Genomic DNA, 20,381 nt, shown 5'->3' on the forward strand with positions numbered 1-20,381 from the left:
TTCTGAAATGTGATAAAAGAGAAAAATCTAAGGTATTTGGAGTATTTTAAACTGATGTTTTTATCTATGGCAGCAAAATCACATCTTAAAGTCATTTTCCCCCAACTGGACTGTCAGCAAAACTACAACCACTGTACATCATTTGAACTATTAATCTTTTAACCTACACTTATATACCAAATGAGAACATTTATATTACATCTCCCATGCTTTTTAAGCGTGAAAAGATCCCATTACACCCAAAAGATAAAGTAACTGTAAACTAAGTTTGGGGTTACCTAGGAAAATAACTCATGGAACTCTCTCATATATATCTATGTGTTAAATTTAATTTAGCCTCAAGTTGCCTCCTTACATATTTTAGGTTAGGCCTAAAGGTTTCTTCATACGTACATATAACTGGACATGTAAACTCAATGTAACCTACCTACTCTTGCACCAATCACAAAGATTCAGCTAAAGGCAGCCAAATGTTCAAACTGTGTTCAAGTAAGGCAAACAATAAGCTGTAACCAATCAAGCTCTTTCTATACCTTGCTTTTGTCTTCTGCACATCACTTCCTTTTTCTATCCGTAATTGTTATCTGACCATGTGGCAGCCCTGGAATTACTCTGAACCTATTCTGGCTCTGGAGGCTGCATGATTCACGAATCATTCTTTGCTCAATTAAACTGTTAAATTTAATTTCACTAAGGTTTTTCTTTTAATATGTGACATAAAGGAAATCAGAGAAGCTGAGTTGGGAAAGATAAAAAGGCACTTGGTGACAAATGTGACTTGTTCATCTTTATCTTTAGAAACATTAGGAAAAGCTGGCTGGGTGCGGTGGCACAAGCCTGTAATCCCAGAACTTTGGGAGGCCGAGGCGGGCGGATCAAGAGGTCAGGAGATCGAGACCATCCTGGCTAACACGATGAAACCCCATCTCTACTAAAAATACAAAAAATTAGCCGGGCGAGGTGGCGGGCGCGCCTGTAGTCCCAGCTACATGGGAGGCTGAGGCAAGAGAATGGCATGAACCCCAGGGGGCGGAGCCTGCAATGAGCCGAGATCGCGCCACTGCACTCCAGCCTGGCAACAGCGAGACTACTTCTCAAAAAAAAAAAAAAAAAGAAAAAGAAACATTAGTAAAAACTAGAATCTAAAATATGAAAATGGCTTGCGATATATATATATATATATATAAAATATAAACATTACTTTCCCGATTTTAGGTATTATCAATCCACTTTCATCCAAAATAAAAAGCAAAACAAAAATTCTTAACAATGAAAATACTGCTTTCAATGAAACAAAATTCAGCTATGACACATTTATGCAATAGCTATGAGTTTAAAAAAAAGGGTTTTTCCCGGCCAACAGATTTGCCATTCACTAGTTTGACACTAGTGGTTCCAGACACTTTTGAGTATCTCTAAAGGTCCACTAAACACTACTTCACAATTTCACTATTAAAAATCTGAATGACACCTGTATCTTTGCTGATGTGCAGGAGGCAGCCTCAAAAATATAGAGGGGTATATAGCACAGCAGCCCCATCTCAACATGACTTTCTAATTCTACTTGCTTTCTCGTACAGGTCTATCTTCTAAAGTTCTTTAAAGTTTTCTGTTTTACTATATTTCATGGAGAAAATGTATTTGCTATAGTGATAGCCCCAAAACTAGGAATTAGGGAAAGACTTGTGACATGAAACAGAAGAGAATGAGAGAAAACATAAGAGACAGAGAGGATGGGAAGAAAGGAAATATTGTAGAAATAATGACAAGACTTCTAATAATTAAAGGAAAAAGTAAAAGTTCAGTTTAATATATTCATGGAGTGCCAAACAGCATGGACACTTTATAGCGAAGTCTAACAACAACAAAGGCTATAGTCTTCCAGAAAGAAAACAAATCAGCTAAAAGCAAAAACAAAGAATCAGTTGACCTTCTGAAGTCAACCTTAACTATGAGAAAAGACACTTTCATACTTAATTTCATATATAGCTAACTTTATTTCCATGTAAAAGTGAAATTAATCTCAGATATGCAAAATCTCTAAGGTGAACATAGAAAGATCCTGCTTGAAAATACTCATGACAAAAAATGAATTCAGTAGTATGTATGTGAGCATGTGTGTATGTATCATGAATTAACTCAGTACAAATCTATCCTCTCTCAAGACTTAACACTAATAATCACTCTAACAAATAATTACAATATAGGGTTACAAAGAAAACTTAACTAAGTCTGGGATAGAGACCTTCCCTAATAAAGTGGTATTTTGAGCTCAGATCTAAGGAATAAGCAACTTACCAGACAAAAGGATAGGGATAAATGTTCCAAAGAGAGTAAGGTACAGTAAATCAAGAGGTGAGAAACTCTTTACATTCAAGTACCTAAAAAACTTCAGAATGGTTCAAACAGAGAGAAAGAAATAGAGACTAAAAGTGGCAACAACATGGAATCGCCCGGCATGGTGGCTCACGTCTGTGATCCCAGCACTTTGGGAGGCCAAGGCCCAGGACTTTTGGATCACAAGGTCAGGAGATCCAGACCATCCTGGCTAACACGGTGAAACCCTGTCTCTACTACAAATATAAAAAAATAGCCAGGCGTGGTGGTGGGCGCCTGTAGTCCCACCTATTCGGGAGGCTGAGGCAGGAGAATGGCGTGAACCTGGGAGGTGTAATAGAACACACATAAAAACCACCCAAATACTCAACAGTAGAATGGGTAAGTAGTGGTATATTCCCACAATAGAATTATACAAACAATGAAAATGAACAAACTACAACTATATAAGATAGGTGAATCTCCCACAAAATAGTACTGACTATATGGTATCATTTATCACAAGTTCAAAATGGACAAAATCTATGAGTGTTAGAGGGGTAATGACTCAAAAGACATAGGACAGGAGCTTATGGATTGCAGACAATGTTCTGATTCTTGAGCAGAGCGCTAGTTACCCAGGTGTATTCACTTTGTAAGAATTCAACTCCCGGTACACTTATGATCTGTGCGTGCTATGCAGCTATGTCCACACTAAGAAACTATGGTAACAGCCGATGTCGTCCAGGGTGTGATGACAGGAATTACTAGAATCTTTTAAGAAACCAAATGGAATTTGTTCCCAATGATAAAATCTGACCTTTCAAGGAAATACTAGAATTCTGTAACACTTGAAACTGTTGCTGTAAGTTTAACAGTTTCCCAATTCTAAAATACTTTTCTGATGAGATTAGTGGTAATATTAACAATTATGCTTATTATTTTTATTACAAAGTAAAATGTGTCAACATTTGGAATATCTGCATAGCTTCAAAAACAAATATTTTCTAAATGATCAAAACAAGTACAGGTATACCCATTTCTGGATTCTAACAATGGATTCTAACATAGCAGAGGTAAAAAAAAATTCACTGATTTGGCTGCAGATTCTACATTGCAACTAACCCTTAGGAAACTACTACTTATCAAGTGTGGGTGTAGAATCAAAGAGAAAAAAGGTAAAATTATCTGACAATGCTATTAAAATATTTCTTCCTTTTCCAACAACATTTTCTGTTTCAAGCAAGATTTTCTTCATATACTTTAACCCAAACAATATACCACAATTGGCAGGTAGAAGCAGGTAAGAATTAGCTATCTCCTACTAACTCAGACATTAAAGTGACTTGCAAAGTGTAAAATAATGCCTCTTCCCATCATTTGCTTTAGAAAATAGCTTCTTTTCATTAAGAATGTTGTTTACACATATTTACATATAATGGAGTTTATCATTTTATTTTTAAAATTTCTAATATTACATTCGTTTTAAATTTTTAATATGGTTAAGTCTCCATAGACATAACCCACATAAACAAAAATTATTTCAATTATTTTTAAGAGTGTAAAAGAGCACTGAGACCAAAAAGTTTGAGAAACACTACATTTTTACTATCAGCTTTCCTAAGGGCAGGAAATATTCCATTCTCATAATCTTGCTCATATTTCTCGAGCTGTTACCGAACTACTCAAAAACCTTACAGCTCAAGCCAGATCCCTGAGAAACAAACCAAGGGGGAAAAATACACTATGGAATTGCCCCAGTGACTGTTAATTAAACAAGTTGCACGCAGCTTGCTTAAATTTCCATAAACACTTAATTAATGCTGAGTTTCATAGTGACAGAGAAGGTCTACAGTCACTCTCAAAAAATGTGAATCAACAGATAAGATGAAAAGAGTGTCCTCAACATAACTGCTGAGATTCAGTCTATTAAATATACTATTTTCCATATTTTGTGTTAGTAATATTAAGAAACGCTCCAGGACAATAGACAGACTAAAATGTCCACTATGATACCCCCATTTTTTTTCACTTAAATGTGGTAAAATATACATAATATAAAATTTGCCATCATAACCATCTTTAAATGTAGAGTTCAGTGGCATTACATACTTTCAAACTGTTGTGACACCAGTATGTTTCATTTACTGTTCAAAAAATTAACTTCTTCTTCCATGAGTCAAAACATACAGCAAAATTCATCTACAATATTTCCTAACAACTCTAAATAGTCTTTTAAAGAAAGTCATTGCTGGCCGGGTGCGGTGGCTCACGCCTGTAATCCCAGCACTTTGGGAGGCCGGGTCGGGCAGATCACAAGGTCAGGAGAATGAGACCATCCTGGCTAACACGGTGAAACCCCGTCTCTACTAAAACTACAAAAAAAAAAAATTAGCCGGGCGTGGTGGCGGGCGCCTATAGCCCCAGCTACTCGGGAGGCTAAGGCAGGAGAATGGCGTGAACCCAGGAGGCGGAGCTTGCAGTGAGCCGAGATCACTCCACTGCACTCCAGCCTGAGCACTCTATCTCAAAAAAAAAAAAAAAAGAAAGTAGTTGCTAAAATATCCTTCCTTCTTCCATTTAGTTATGAGGTTCTTCAAAGATTACTTCCAATCACACTTTTTATGTTTATAAAAATAATAAATTGAACAAAAGACCGGATAGTCCCAACATTCTAGTAATTGCAAATGTTCCAATACCATACTTACAAAAAAGTTTTACTTTAAATGCCTAAGATAAGGACTGGAAGAAATAGGTCAAAATCACTAGTAGCTGCCTTGAGGTAGGAAGATGATGCACTACTTTTTACTGTACTTTCCAACATTTGTAAAGTTACTTTTATTATCAGAAAACCAACTTGAGAAAGCAATAAGAACCGTCAAATTACAAAATGACACAAAATATAGATTTTATTTACCATTGCTACCAACTTTCCATTTGAGTAGCACAGACCAAATGATTTTAGGACAACCAGATTGGGTTTAAATCTGGCACCATTACTTAAAAGCTAGCTATGTGACCTTGGACTCTGATGACAAAAGACTGGGCTAATATACGAGGATTATTATTTATGTACTTAAGAATGTCAGAAGATCAGAAATCAGAAGTGTTAACTTAAAAAGTTTACTTGTTCAAATACTTATAGAACACTAAAACAAGCAATTCATTGAATTAAATAATGAAATTCTCTTATTATATACCCCATATTTATCTGCTTTCATAAATTGACATACGATAACAGTTATATTTTTCTGTTGTTAAGTTTGTGTATTTTGGGGCTGGGGAGAAGGAGGAGGCAGACAACTTTTGATAGCTTGTTCAAAGTTTCAAAAATTTATCCAAAAAGTTTTCTTTTTCCAAATAAGAATATTTTCCCGCAAAGAAGAAAAACATAAGTTGGCACCTCAAGACATTAGAAAAAAATAGCTAAGATGTATTAACTAAGTGTAATTCTATGTCATTTCCTTTGAAAATACCAAATTTCCACAGTCAACATGAGAATAACCCAAGCATTTGGAAGAGGAGACCTGCACATCTTATTAACAGGACTGATGAGAATGTCAAAATGGTTTCTATGGTTGATGAATATTATCAGAATGAGGGCATCAGAACTTTTCAATGTCTACTTATTATCTATATAATATATATGTCAACATATAATTTGACATATATAATAAGTTATATATATGTAGACACAAAAAAGCGTGTAGACACACACTTAAACAAGGCATCAGGGGGTTTAGTTTATTTTTATTTTTATTTTATTTATTTTTTTTGAGACGGAGTCTCGCTCTGTCGCCCAGGCTGGAGTGCAGTGGCGTGTCTGCCTCCCGGGTTCACGCCATTCTCCTGCCTCAGCCTCCCGAGTAGCTGGGACGACAGGCGCCTGCTACCATGCTGGGCTAATTTTTTTTGTATGTATTTTTAGTAGAGACGGGGTTTCACCGTGCTAGCCAGGATGGCCTCGATCTCCTGACCTTGTGATCCACCCTCCTTGGCCTCCCAAACTGCTGGGATTACAGGCGTGAGCCACTGCGCCTGGCTGGTTTAGTTTATTTTTGAACTAATGACACAGAGACTATAGCTTTAAGGTTTTTTGAGTCAATCAGTAAATTCAAAACAAATTTTGTTCAGTTTGGACTTGTAGTTCATGGAAATCATCTACTAACTACCAAATGCTTCTTCACTTTAAAAGAAAATCTACCACAGAAGAAAAAATATACAAGTCCAAACATCTGCCACCTACCAGCAGTTTCATTTGTTATACTGAAAACGCAAAAGGGATGGAGAAAAAATTTTACATCACGTTATTTTCCCTTTTCCAAAACCAAAATAAATAAATAAATAAATAACTTGTCTGAATTGCATGGGGAGCTGACACACTCAAAAAAACAGCTTAAAAAAAAAAAGCTTAAGCTCACGCTGCTTTAATTCTATAAACACATACGTGAAGAAACTGGCAAGACAAGTTTCAAGAAAACAACTCAGTAACTCGCTCTGGGGAAAGCAAACTTAGACATCTGATGAAGCCTTAAAAGAAAAACAACAGGTACACAAAAACAAAACACCTAAAACTTTCTTCAATTACTCGAAATCAAAGTGATTTTTTTTTTAATGAGCCCCGGAGTTATCCTGAGCTCCTAGACTTTAGTAGAAATCCCTAGGAAACTCACCCTACTCATTTTTTCTCAAAGATATAATGCTTCTTATTCACCAAGAAACTGAAAGCCCATTTCTGAATGTTTCTTTCTCGTGTACGTTTCATTGGCTTTATTAAGCCCTGTAAGGGGAGGCTTCACCTAGCCCTCAGACTCCAACCCATCTTATCTTAACTAATCCTACTCAATTCTTACTATAAATATCTATTAATGATGCATGGTATTAGGTGCCTCAAGAGCAGGGCTGCACCAAAACTTAGCTATCAGAAGAATAAACATAAGCCAAAGTAGCTTCAAGGACAATGACATGGGGAAAAATAAAAATGTAAGAAGCAACTGCCTCTTCAAGTTTATCTACTGCAGTATTTTATAGTAAGCTACCCAAAGACTCTTTGTCTATGACACAAAAGGAGGCTGTTAAATACATTAAAGACTAAACTACCATAGTGTTTTCCCCCTCATGTCATCACACAGCTCGTGTTTATCCCTTTCCAAAACCAAACCTAACATTACAATAAAATTTATTTTCTCAGAATTATTCACATTCCTTGATTACTTTTCTTCTGGATTCTAAGCTTGAGATATTTTTTAACATATTTATGCTCACAACTCGACCTCTGATATGCCTCCTATCCTCGCAATGTATTTCTCTGCTCTCTTAACTGTCAAAGAATCACTTCACGTCAGGAAAGAACACCTGGCCTGTGACCTATTCAATTCATTGGTGGGGTAGGGAGTGCTTTACAGGTGACTGGACTACACTTACCAAAAAGACTAAATAGATTATCAGGAAGAGACTTTATCTATAAAATGCCCTTAGCACGACGCCTCCGGTTAAGGTTCCTGAGAAAATGTCTCATAGGTTATATAAACAGAGGTATAAAATAATGATGTTTCATAATTTAAATGCTACTACTGTAAAAGATGATGCTGCAGATCTTACTGAGAGACTTGATCTATTCTAGGCCAGAGCTGCATGTCCAGCATAAGACAAAGGGACAAGGGGGATTACCTTAACTATCTCAGACCTTTATTTTTATCCTTGAAATTATTTAGTAATTAATTTCTGTAAAAATGAGCAATGAAAGAAACTGAGGTCAAATACATATAAAATTCTTACAAGAAGAATTTAGAGGATAACATCCCCGCAGACAATTAATATCTAACAGAAAAAAATGCCCACAAAACAGACTAAATTATAATCAATTATTTTAACACTAGCTAAAAGAGAGTACGAGAATGATACAAGATACGAAAGTATAGCATATGCCTGAGTTAGAAATAAAAGGAGAGAGTTCAGAAAATAATTCAAAATAAAAGAAAAAATAATTTCAAGAAGAAAAAACGAAACCAGAAAGAACGCAAAATGGAAAAAAAATGCCACAGATAATGCCTTATAACAGAGGTCAGCAAACTACAACCCACACACCAAAATCTGGCCCATCACCTGTTCTCATAAATAAAATTTTACTGAAACACAATCACACTCATTCATTTACATATAGTCTGTGGATACTTTCACAGTATAAAAGCAAAACTGAGCAGCTATGAGAGGGACCATATACCTACAAAGCCTAAAATATTTACTATCTGGCCATTTACAGAAAGTTTCCAACTACTGCCTTAAGAAAAATAGAAGATGAAAGGAGAAAAAAAGCTAATAAAAAAATGAGGATATATATTTTTTAATAGGACTCAAAAGAAAGTGACAGTTATCAGGGGTTGGGGGGCAGATAGTTATAGTTTAATTGGTGCAAGAGCTTATTTAAGATGACAAAAAGTGATCTGGAAATGGACAATGGTGATGGCTGCATAACATGGCGAATGAACTTAATGCCATGAAATTGTACACTTAAAATGGTTAAAATGGTAAATTTTACATATATCTTATTAAAGAAACGGAGCAAGTGACAAATTTAGAAGAGGCAAAGTTTCAATATACATAAAAAGAAAAGAACGAATAATAAAAAGTATAATTTGAGAAACTTTTCTGAAATAAAAGATCTGAAACTATGTAAAGAAAACCCATACCACATACCCGAGAAAATCTATCTAGAGAAACGAACACTACGACATACTGTAGTAGAATATCTGGTCTCTAATGGAAGAGAAAAAAAAAATCCTTTGCCCATCTAGAAAAAAAAAAAAAGGCTAAGGGAAGGAAACTCCCATTCTCATCAGACCTTCAACATTAACAGCTCTTAGCAGGTCCCTGAGAACCAGAAGTCTAGGTATGGAAGAAATGATGGCCAGATGCAACACACAAGAGGTAAGTAAAAACCCTATAGTTCTGAGTTTGAATTGGAAGTATCAATATCAGTTAATGAGGTAGATTAAAAGACACAGATTGTCAGAATGTCTTAAAAAGCAACACTCAGATATATACTGTCTACAATAGACACACTTTAAATATAAAGACAGATTAATTGAAACTAAATGAATAGAAAAATACCACACACAGCATAAGAATACTGAAGTGGATATAGTCACATCTGATAAAATGTAGCTAAAATCATAAAGATTTTCATAGGATACATATGAAAACTTCTTTGACTTGGGGCCAGATAAAAGTTCTTATCCAGGTGATAAGTCAGAGAAAGCAATAACAATAAAATAAATACATAAATTAAAACTTCTGGTCAAATTACTCTCATTAAGAAAATTAATCAGTAATTCATAGCCTAGGAGGAAGTATTAGCACATTTATCCCACCAAGCACTAGTATGCAGAATATATAAATTACTCTTAAACTTAATAATAAAAGATAACCCAATAAAACTGAAGTGTGCCCAGTAGAAAAAAAAAAAAAAAAGGATAAAACTTCATAAAAGATATATAAGGCCAGGCGTGGTGGCTCACACCTGTAATCCCAGCACTTTGGGAGACTGAGGTGGATGGAATACCAAAGGTCAGGAGTTTGTGACCAGCCTGGTCAACATGGTGAAACCCCGTCTCTACTAAAAATACAAAAATTAGCTGGGCGTGGTGGCGGGCGCCTGTAATCACAGCTACTCGGGAGGCTGAGGCAGGAGAATCGCTTGAACCCAGGAGGCAGAGGTTGCAGTGAGCCAAGATCGGACCATTATACGCCAGCCTGGGCAACAAGAGCAAAATCAAACAGCGACCATCAAAAACTGTTGATGGGAATGTAAAATGGTACATATACTTTGGGAAAAGGTGTTGGCAGTTTCTTATAAAACTGGACATTTACCTACCCTAAGACCCAGAGATTCTAATACTAGGTATTTCCCCAGGAGAAAGAAAATCCGTGTCCACAAAAAGGATTTTATAAGAATGTTCATTGCAGCTTTATTCATAATAGCCAAAACAGGAATCAGCTTAAGGGTCTATCAATTGAAAGGATATACAAACTGCAGCATATTCATATAATGAAATCTACTCAGCAGTAAAAAGGAACTACTGATACATGTTACAAAATCAAAAACATTATGCTGAGCAAAATAAGTCTTACAGAAAGTAAATATTGTATGACTGCATTTATATGAAATTCTAAAACAGGCAACTCTTATTCTATAGTGGAAAAAACATCAGAACGGTGGTTGCCTGAGGGAAAAGCAATAGTGACAGGATTGAGATAAGGGGTATGAGGGAACTTTCTGAAGTTTCTATAAGGAAAGTCATAATTTGAGTTACACAGGTATCTGCATTTGTCAAAACTCAATGAATGTACACATAAGATTTGCACAGATTTCACACTAAAAGATAAATCTTTAAAAAAATACTGAACTTAGATAATGATATGCATATTAGCATATTTGGAGAAGGTGCACAGATGCCTACCATTTACACTGACATACTTTAATAAAAAGAAGATGGACGGATAAAAGAACGTATATGTAGGAATACACATGTAATAGAAATTGTACAGTATTATAATTTATGTAAGCATTTCTCTATTGTTGAACAGTTGGCTTGTTACCAATTTTTTGCTATTAGCAATAAATTTACATATCATCTCATAAATAACTAATATGTTCTTTAAATCATTTGCTTCCAAAGATTAGTATCATTGAGGTAAAAGAAACAGACACTTTGCACATCTTTCTAACTAAAAGTTCCCTGTAAACTTTTTTTTTAAAGAGGAATCTTCAGAAAACTGTAAGGTTTTAAGAAAACACTAAGTAAAACGTAATCCAGTTTATAATCAACAATTTTAACTCTGGGAAGATATTTATGAAACTAGATCCCTTTCTTCTATTACTAAATTAGACCCTTCTTAAATCCTGAGACAGGGCATTTGCTTACAAGTCATATCAAGCATCTCGCCAGACAACGAAAAATGTAAGATAATTCCCACTGCAAGACTGAAGCATTCTGACTCATTTTATTACCCACTGATAGGCAACAATTTAGAGTACATGGTGACTTCTATTATTAACAGGAATGACATTTGTACAAAGGTGAGAAAGGAAAAAAAAAAAAAAAAAGACAAGTATGGCCATGCTGAAAAATCCAGAGAAGAGTCGGGAATGAGTTGAAAAATCTCTGTATTGTTAAATATGTATTGTAGTAGATACAATTAAAAAAAAAAAAAAAAAAAAAAAAAACAAAGAAAACTGGTTTTTATTTTAAAATACCTCACATTACCTACCATAATCCAAGTCATATATGTTAACTAACACGAAGCCCATTTCAAGATTTCTTCAATTTCATGTAAATACTATAAAATCTCAGAATTTAATGTTTTACTAAGGCCTGAAAAAAAAAAAAAAGACCTCATTTAAACTTTCCTATAAAAAGAGACCTCTTCAGAATATATGGGTCCTTTAACAAAAATATGTCACTACTAGAAACCAAACTAAGGAGGTATCACTCTAAATTGGTACTATTTATAAAACTCTTTTGACTGCTATACTTTAAACAATAGAAAATCAGGGTCAAGGACCACATCTGTAGAAGAAAAAGTCTCATATAAATTCTAGTCAACAATAAAAGAATGGCTCATCTGTACAAAGCCATCTTATGAAGGCATCAAAAATAGTATTCTGAGAACCTGTATCAACAATGGAAAGAAGATTTTGTCTTAACTGCAGATAGGATGATTCCATTATTAACACAGTCTCAACCATATTCTAAACAAATTATCACAATCCAAGATGGGATACAAAGGATTCCTAATTTTACTGATGGAAAGAATATGATTATTCTTAAGGTAATATAAATAAAGTGATAAGGATTTAAATATGGTTTCATACCACATCTGAGATCTTTAAAAATGATTTCCAAATACCACCTGTTCTCACTTAAGTAAGTGGGAGCTAAACCTTGAATACACACGGACACAAACAAGGGAAGAATCCACACTGGGGGTTACTTGAGGGTGGAGGGTAGAGGGTAGCAGGGAGGCTGAAAATCAAAAAACCACCTATCTGGTACTATGCTCATTGCCTAGGTGATGAAACAATCTGTACACTAAAGCCCCCAAGACTCGAAATTTACCCACGTAACAAACCTGCACATGTAATCCCTGAACCTAAAAGTTGGAAAGAAAAAAATTGTTTCATTTCATTCTATAGAACTGTAGTCATTTTTAAATAGAAATAAAAGCATTAGTTAACACCATCCCTTCCAACCTTTGCTTGGCTAGCTTGGGCTCACCCTTTTAATTCCTGCTTTAAAAAAATCTACCTAGAAAGACTTCCTTAACTGCTCTAAAACAAGGATAAGAGCTCCGATTACATACTGGGACAGACAGTATAATGTACATTTCCTATCACTCTAGATTAGACACTAGATACTTTATAGGATTTTGTTGTTGTTGTTGTTTTTGCTTCCCCACTACACTACAAGCTCCATAAGGGTTAAGGGCTGCTTACGATTACACAATTGTGTCAGTACTTCACACCCGATCATCTAAGTACACTAAAATATTTCTGGAACAAATAAACTGTAATTTTTAAATTTTTTCATCCAAGGGATTTTACCAATTTCTCCTCTTTAAAACAGCTATTCCATGACAATTCAGTTACTATCATAATAACCAGTCAACTGATAATTTTTTTCATTTCTCAGCCTATACAAGATAAAGAAGACTAAAGTTTAATAAAACTTTAATGTTATGAATTCAATCATGGAAGTGTGGCAAACTGACTACAGGATATTATCTTTTCATATCATCGAGAATTTTATTACTGTGTTTCCCACAACTGAGCTAAAAACTTTCTAAAAAAGCCAATTCAAGGTTAGGTTCTCATAACCACAACATAATTACGGTACTGTTTTATTGTTTATCTTCTAGCTTATCTGGATATACATAAAACTCTGAAACGGAATAACAAGTAACTATTGCGGCAAACAGAAGACACGTGATTTGAGAAACAAGCACTATTTTGTGTGACTTATCCTAAATACATTAATACACATAAATATAACTATCATTTATTGGTGATGACTCATAAAGTGCGATGGTGAGAAATGACATGATTTGTGAAACAATTTGTTAAAATAGGCAAACTTGCAATAAAGTATGCAAAAGTAGACACCTCTGTTGATTTATAAAATCAGACTTAGGCCTTTCATTTAGCCTAACGAAAAAGAAACGCTATTTCATCTAAAACAAGCAAGACCCTTGAGCAAACAAATAGACAAAAGTCTGTTTTTAATTCAATTCACTGCATTCCTAATAAGTAGTGTCTGTATAACAAGAATGAATCCAGTGACCTAATAATGATTTCCTTTAAGTGTTTCTCGTACCACTGGTCATGACCCATTAATGGATCACAAGCAGCATTTGCTAAAAATGAAACAGAGTAAGATATAAAATATCAGAGGACAATACGTGTATTAAGGGAAAGTATTGTTTCCAGAAACTATTGATTCAGTTGCATACGTGACAATGTAAAATGTATTTCTAAGTATGGACTACAATAAAAAACATGTGAAAGCTACTCTCGTGCATATAAGCCCCTCCCCATTACTACTTCTCTCAAAAACCGGGAACTCTACACTTCAATTACTCACAAAAATGAAAAGTGACCTTAATCCAAGGTTCTGACAGTTTAAGTTTGATTTCACAAGCTCTAAAATCAAACTGCCTGAATTCAAACTCAATTTCTACTATTTCCTGACTGAATTTGGACTTATTTAAGCGATCGATACATGCTTCATTTTTGTCATCTGTAAAATGGTTAATCATATCTCCCAAGTGTGGTAAAAATAAATACTACAGTGGGTTAACACATGTTTTACTATTAACAGAACAAACTGAAGAAGTGAGATACATATATATATATATATGTATTAGAAATATAGGAGAAACTTAACAGAAGTTATCTTTGGTGTGTTATCTTTGATGATTGTGTATGATGCCTTTCATTTTGTATTTTTCTGTCCTATTTGAATTGTATAACGTACAATATATGTATTTCCAATATAATGTTTCTAGTGTATAAAACATTATTACCTATATTTTTAAAATATCAACAATAGGTATCCACGCAGTGTGAGATTATGGTCCTTTGTTTTTATTTTACAGTTCTCTTTATTTTATAAACATATTATTAGGTGTCTCTGAGAGAAAATCATCAACTATTTGAAAAAAAAAAAAAAAAAAAAAAAGGCAAGTGTGGGGTCCAGAGCTTAAGAAATTCACACTTTTTGAGGGAGAACTTTGTGCCAGATACTTCTCACCAAATGTGCGCACAACATCATTTTGTGATTTTTGCCCATGAGAAAACTGAGGCAACTGACACAAGGTAAACGGTCTGCTAGACAACAAATAATAGTGGCCACAACATCAAAGCCTGTATTTCTTCCATCATCATATAATGCATCCAAATATTCTTCTCCAGTTGTTTCACACTGGCATATTTTGGTCTCCCCGTCTAGACCGCAAACTCCTTTAAAAGAAGGGAAACTTTCAAAAACTTCATTTATGTCTTTCATTGGGTTACTAAGGCTACAATAGATCCTCAAACATGTGTTGGGTTGTATTAAACCTCTTTTGGTCTGGACTGTCCTCAAGGGACATACCTTTGTAAAAACAAAATAAACTAGCACACAAATGACAAAACTACTCTAAAGCTGTCCAAATCTAACTTTATTCCTGCACACCAAAAACTAAAGTGTAAATCTATCCATATGCAGACTACCAACTACAGTGAACTTTGTAATGAGTACGGTGCAACCACTGAAGAATTCCCTGGATTCACTTATCCCCCCCCCCACCACGCCCCCATCACCCAGGCACCACCAAAAGAAAGGAACCTCTAGTCTTCTGGTGAGGTGTTGAAGAACCATAACCACGCCCCCACTTTGTCCCATCACAATAACCTGTTTTCTTGTCCTAACCGGACCCTGCACCCAAACCCAAAACCCTTAATAAACAATTCAAAAGTCTCTGACCTGCAGCGAAGTGCAGGGGAGAAGACTTCCGGCCTGCCATGTCCTTTGCATTCACGTTTGCCGCGTCCACCAGCCTCTTTACCCGGGACACGTCCCCATTGCGACAGGCCTCCAGCAGTTCCCGTAGGGCCCCGCTCACTGCTGGGACCCCTGTCCCAGGTCCTGCTGCCCCAGGCCCCAGTGGTGCTGTGCTGCTAACTCCAGCCGCCTCGGGGCTCTCCGCCAAGCTCGATCCAGGGGAGGATGGAGAGGAAGATGAGGAAGAAGTCGGGGAAGAAGAGGACGACGGTGAATTGTTACTGCCACTGCCGGCTGGGTTGGGAGCGACCCCAACGGCAGATGAAGTAGAAACCGCTGTGACCACGGGAGCGGCGGCGACGGTACAGATTGTGCTGGTGGTACTGCAGCAGCTGGTACCGTCAACCGGGTCCGGGGATCGGGGCCTGTCGGGCGGATCCCGACTGCCATCCCCCTCCGGCAGCGCTAGGCCGTGCCGCGGGGAGGCGAAGGGGGCCAGGCCGCTGGCCGTGGGAGAGGCTGGGGTGGTCCCCGGGGCCAAGCCAGGGCTGAGTGGGGGAGGAGGTGGCGGCGGCGGCGCTGAAGCCCCTGGGGCGGGCTGGAGCTGTTGTTGATGATGGTGGTGATGATGCTGAGAGCGACGCGACGCCGCCATCTTCGGACACCCCTAGCACTGTCACTGCGGCAACGGCCCCCACCGCCCGCCCTCACTTCCGAACGTCGGACCAATCAGCATCCAGCGCACAGGAAATGATTCTAGGCGGGGTAGGAGGGGCCAAAGGGAAGGAGGGAAGTATGGGGAGCTCAGAGAACGGCCAAAGGAACAGGGCGGGGCTTTGTCACTGAGAGGCGGGCTTTGTGACGTGGTGGCGGGCCGGCTAGAGAGATTTGAATGCTGGAACCAGCTTCTGCCTAGATGGGAAACATTTCCTGTATTTTTCACTTTCAGTCGGCTTGCCTTGCCCTGCTCTGCTCTGTTTCCTTCAGTCTCCCTTTGCTTGCTCCAGAGCCAGGTGTTGAGATGCAGCTCGGAGCAAGCAGAGAATGTGTCCATTATCATCTATTGAGTCTCCTTGTCTGAAAAATGGAACTTATAGTACCAACCTCACAGAATTATTAGCGGGATTAAAAGAGCTAACATAGACAAAGCGCTCTGCCAGTAAAACACAACTATAATTAGCCCGTTGGAAATTTTTAAAATTATAATATCTCTTTTCCAGGTGTCCCCTTGAGCTCTTGTCCGTTCCCTATAATTTTTCCCACCCTATGTGCTTTAATTCCTCGTTTCTAAATGCTGGTTCAAATTGCTAGGATTGGCATTCCAGCTCTGCCATTTGTTGTGTATATATGAACTAGCTATTTCATCACTCTGTGCCTGTTTTTCTCTGTAAAATTGAAATAACAATAGTGCAATAAGTGAATTATTAAAATTATGATTTTTTTTCCTATTCTGCTATCTCTGAAATTTTATTTTTCACCCTAAGTTTAACTAATTATGAATATATTCCTTTCTTTTGAATTCTGGTTTAGCTTAGCCTCTCCCACATCCCAAACAGATAAAAACCTGATTGTTAGGCTGGTCACGGTGGCTCATGCCTGTAATCCTAGCACTTTGGGAGGCCGAGGCCGGCGGATCACTTGAGCCCAGGAGTTCAAGACCAGCCTGGCCACCACGACGAAACTCCATCTCTACAAAAAATACACAATTAGCTGTGCAAAGTGGCACAGGCCTGTAGTCCCAGCTACTTAGGAGTCTGTGTTGGGAGGATCTCTTGAGCCCGGGAGGCAGAGGTTCCAGTGAGCCGAGGTCACACCACTGCACTCCAGCCTAGGTGACAGAGGGCGGAGACCCTGTCACAAAAACGACAACAAAACCAAACAAAACCTGATTGCTGTCCATTACTCACCATCAGATGCTATTTTTCAGCAACTGCTTTTTCTGTCTTTCCCCTACCTATGTATACTTTTGTTTTTCTGCTATCAAAAGATGTATCCATGAATGAGATAATCCCATTGAGGACTCCATTTCACACCTACTGTTCAATAGTAAAGCAGGCATTGTAGAACTATACACAAACAGCATTATTCCAATAGAGTGGACACATGGAAATTCTATGACCTAAGAGAAACAAGATTTAGATAAGTCAGGCAGAATATTAAACCAGGTGATAAATTGTTTCATGTGTTCATTGTTAAGTATGTGATGTTAATATTCCCACTTAAGTAAATAGATGAGTTTATTTGGGATTAGTAACTAAATACAATAAGGTAAGGAACATAATTAGTATTACAAGTGGCATTTATTTTCATCTAATCTGGGGTTATAGATTATAATTCTTAACATTATCCAGCTGTCTGATGAAATTCTGCCATTGTTCACAGTAGACACCTGACAAAAGGTGTAGCTGGATAGGAAAACACATCAGTGCAACTAAAATCAGTCCACAATATTCTTCTTCATGCTTCTGTTTTTTAATCTTAACTTCTTCACGTAGAGCAGAGAAGAATTGAGGAGTGGGGGTGGACCAACATGATACGTTAGATGTCCATAACATACCATGTGTCCCCTAAATAATGGCCTCCTGGAATGGGAGGCATAAGAAATATCTCATCTGGTCCCCAATGCCCAGTTACTCATAGAAAGTAGTGATGTTCAGACTTATTCAAAATGCATCTGTTGTGTCTATCAGTACAACAACAAAAAATAATAACAATAAAATAAGGAAGTCTCTGCTGGATAGAGATTTTTAAAAACTAAATTGCCAGCCAGGCATGGTGGCTCATGCCTGTAATCCCAACACTTTGGGAGGCCGAGGCGGGTGGATCACAAGGTCAGCAGTTCGAGACCAGCCTGGCCAACATGATGAAAACCCATCTCTACTAAAAATACAAAAATTAACCGGGCATGGTGGTGCGCGCCTGTAATCCCAGCTACGGGGGAGGCCAAGGCAGGAGAATGGCTTCAGCCCAGGAGGCAGAGGTTGCAGTGAGCCAAGATCGTGCCACTGCACTCCAGCCTAGGTGGCAGAGCAACACTCTGTCTCAAAAAAAAAAAAAAAAAAAAAAACCTAAATTGCCTGAAACTACTGGAAAACCATGTCTGGAAATGCATTCAATCAACTAGAAATTGCTTTCTTCCCCTCCAGCAAAAAGTAGGAAAAGTACTTAACATTAAGTATTTATGAAGTTTGGGTTTATACAGACGAATGTTGAGCTCCAAACATGAAAGGACGCATGCCATTACCTAATCTTCTGTGGCTAAACACAATTCCATGAGGAATGCACTATATCACAGTGGAAAGAGCAAAGCTTGAGATCAAACACACCTGGGCTTGAAAGTCGCATCTCTGATGATTACTAGTTGGCTAATCTTGATAGGTATGCTTCAGCTGTCTCAGCCTAAGATTTTGACTTTAGTTTAGCACTGTCATGAGGATTAAAAGCCTAGGTGTTTTATAAGCACTCTTTGAATGTTAGATCCGTTCTCTTACGTAGCATGCATAAAGTGTTAACATGAACTCGGCCGGGCGCGGCGGCTCACGCTTGTAATCCCAGCACTTTGGGAGGCCGAGGCGGGCGGATCACGAGGTCAGGAGATCGAGACCACAGTGAAACCCCGTCTCTACTAAAAATACAAAAAATTAGCCGGGCGTGGTGGCGGGCGCCTGTAGTCCCAGCTACTCGGAGAGGCTGAGGCAGGAGAATGGCGTGAACCCGGGAGGCGGAGCTTGCAGTGAGCCGAGATGGCACCACTGCACTCCAGCCTGGGCGACAGAGCAAGACTCCGTCTCAAAAAAAAAAAAAAAAAAAAAAAAAAAACCATGAACTCACAGCCACTATTGATAGCTTTCCCCTCACAATTTCCTTTGTGACAAAGATAGGGGCTGGGAATACATATCCATCATTTTGCACAAAATGGGAATTTAAAGCAAAGAAACATTAGGTTTAATTCTTTCCTTATCTGATAATTCAGGATTCTTTATAAACCCTATCTCTAAACTATTGTTGATCACAGTTATGTAGTATCTTATTTTCATAAGTATTTTCACAAAAATAATATCCTGGCTGGGTACAGGGGCTCACACTTATAATCCCAGCATTTCGGGAAGCTGAGGCAGGAGATTGCTTGATCCCAGAAAATCAAGATCAAAGATCAGCCTGGGCAACAAAGTGAGACCCTGTCTACACACACACACACACACACACACACACACACACACACACACACTATACCCAAGTACTACAAAAATGGGAGCACATAGCACTCTCTTAGGTTATACTGTTGACACAAAAGAAAAGTCATCCACTCAAAGGACACCGATCTTTTGGGCTGTGTTCTGACGTTTGCTTTCTTATCCTATGGGGGTCGCATGGACACTCTGAAAATTACACAATCATGAACTTTCACAAGTTCCACATTTCAACTAGAATTGGTGTGTCATTCCATCCATATACTTGCGATTGATCTCCCACCATATTTAGTATTCTGGTAGAGGTTCTACTAAGTCTAGTTATTCTTCAATCCCCTCTGCAATGCCTCCTCCACAAATCCATGAGCACAAGCCAGAGCCGTGGTTTGGCTGAGGCAGTGTGATTTCCTCATTTTGGTCTTACCGAAACATAATAAGTTATTTTTGTGTCAGAAATGTCTATGGTGCCAAGGGCCCAGATTTCTCTATAAAAGTGTTGCGTTCTCTTAGTTGAAGTTCCATCCAGAAACCCAGGTGAATATTTTTTTTACAAAATCACAGATGTGCAACAATGCCAACAGCTGCAATCATACTAACAACATTTTATCAGGAAAAGGTTTACAAAAAAAGAAAAGGCAAAACAACTTATTACAAGACAGCAAAATTACAGTAATTTAAGGATATCCTATATATCAGTTTCTTAGCAACTCTCCCATTAACGTTTTAGTAGCTTTATAAGATAGCTCTTACATACCAGGGTCTTCTGGCTGCTGCTCCAAAGACATCTGTAGCCCGTAGGTACTGAGATAATTTGGATTTTCTTCTGGCTATGGTA

General features: G+C 37.6%; 1 protein-coding gene across 4 annotated transcripts in view; it reads right to left on the bottom strand.

The window, feature by feature from the left end:
- TNKS (tankyrase) overlaps nt 1-16,615 on the bottom strand; it is a 221,247-nt gene extending 204,632 nt beyond the window's left edge. For 3 of the 4 annotated variants that reach the window (XM_030812401.1, XM_030812400.1, XM_030812399.1), the window contains exon 1: nt 15,339-16,615. In XM_030812401.1, the coding sequence (XP_030668261.1) occupies nt 15,339-16,011 (673 nt within the window). In that variant the 5' untranslated portion in view covers nt 16,012-16,615. The remainder of the gene's footprint in view (nt 1-15,338) is intronic. The other variant, XM_030812398.1, reaches the window with a different exon arrangement.
- Nucleotides 16,616-20,381: the final 3,766 nt, after the last annotated feature.

The sequence above is a fragment of the Nomascus leucogenys genome, chromosome 4 (genome assembly GCF_006542625.1).
Source record: "Nomascus leucogenys isolate Asia chromosome 4, Asia_NLE_v1, whole genome shotgun sequence".
Lineage (NCBI taxonomy): Eukaryota > Metazoa > Chordata > Mammalia > Primates > Hylobatidae > Nomascus > Nomascus leucogenys.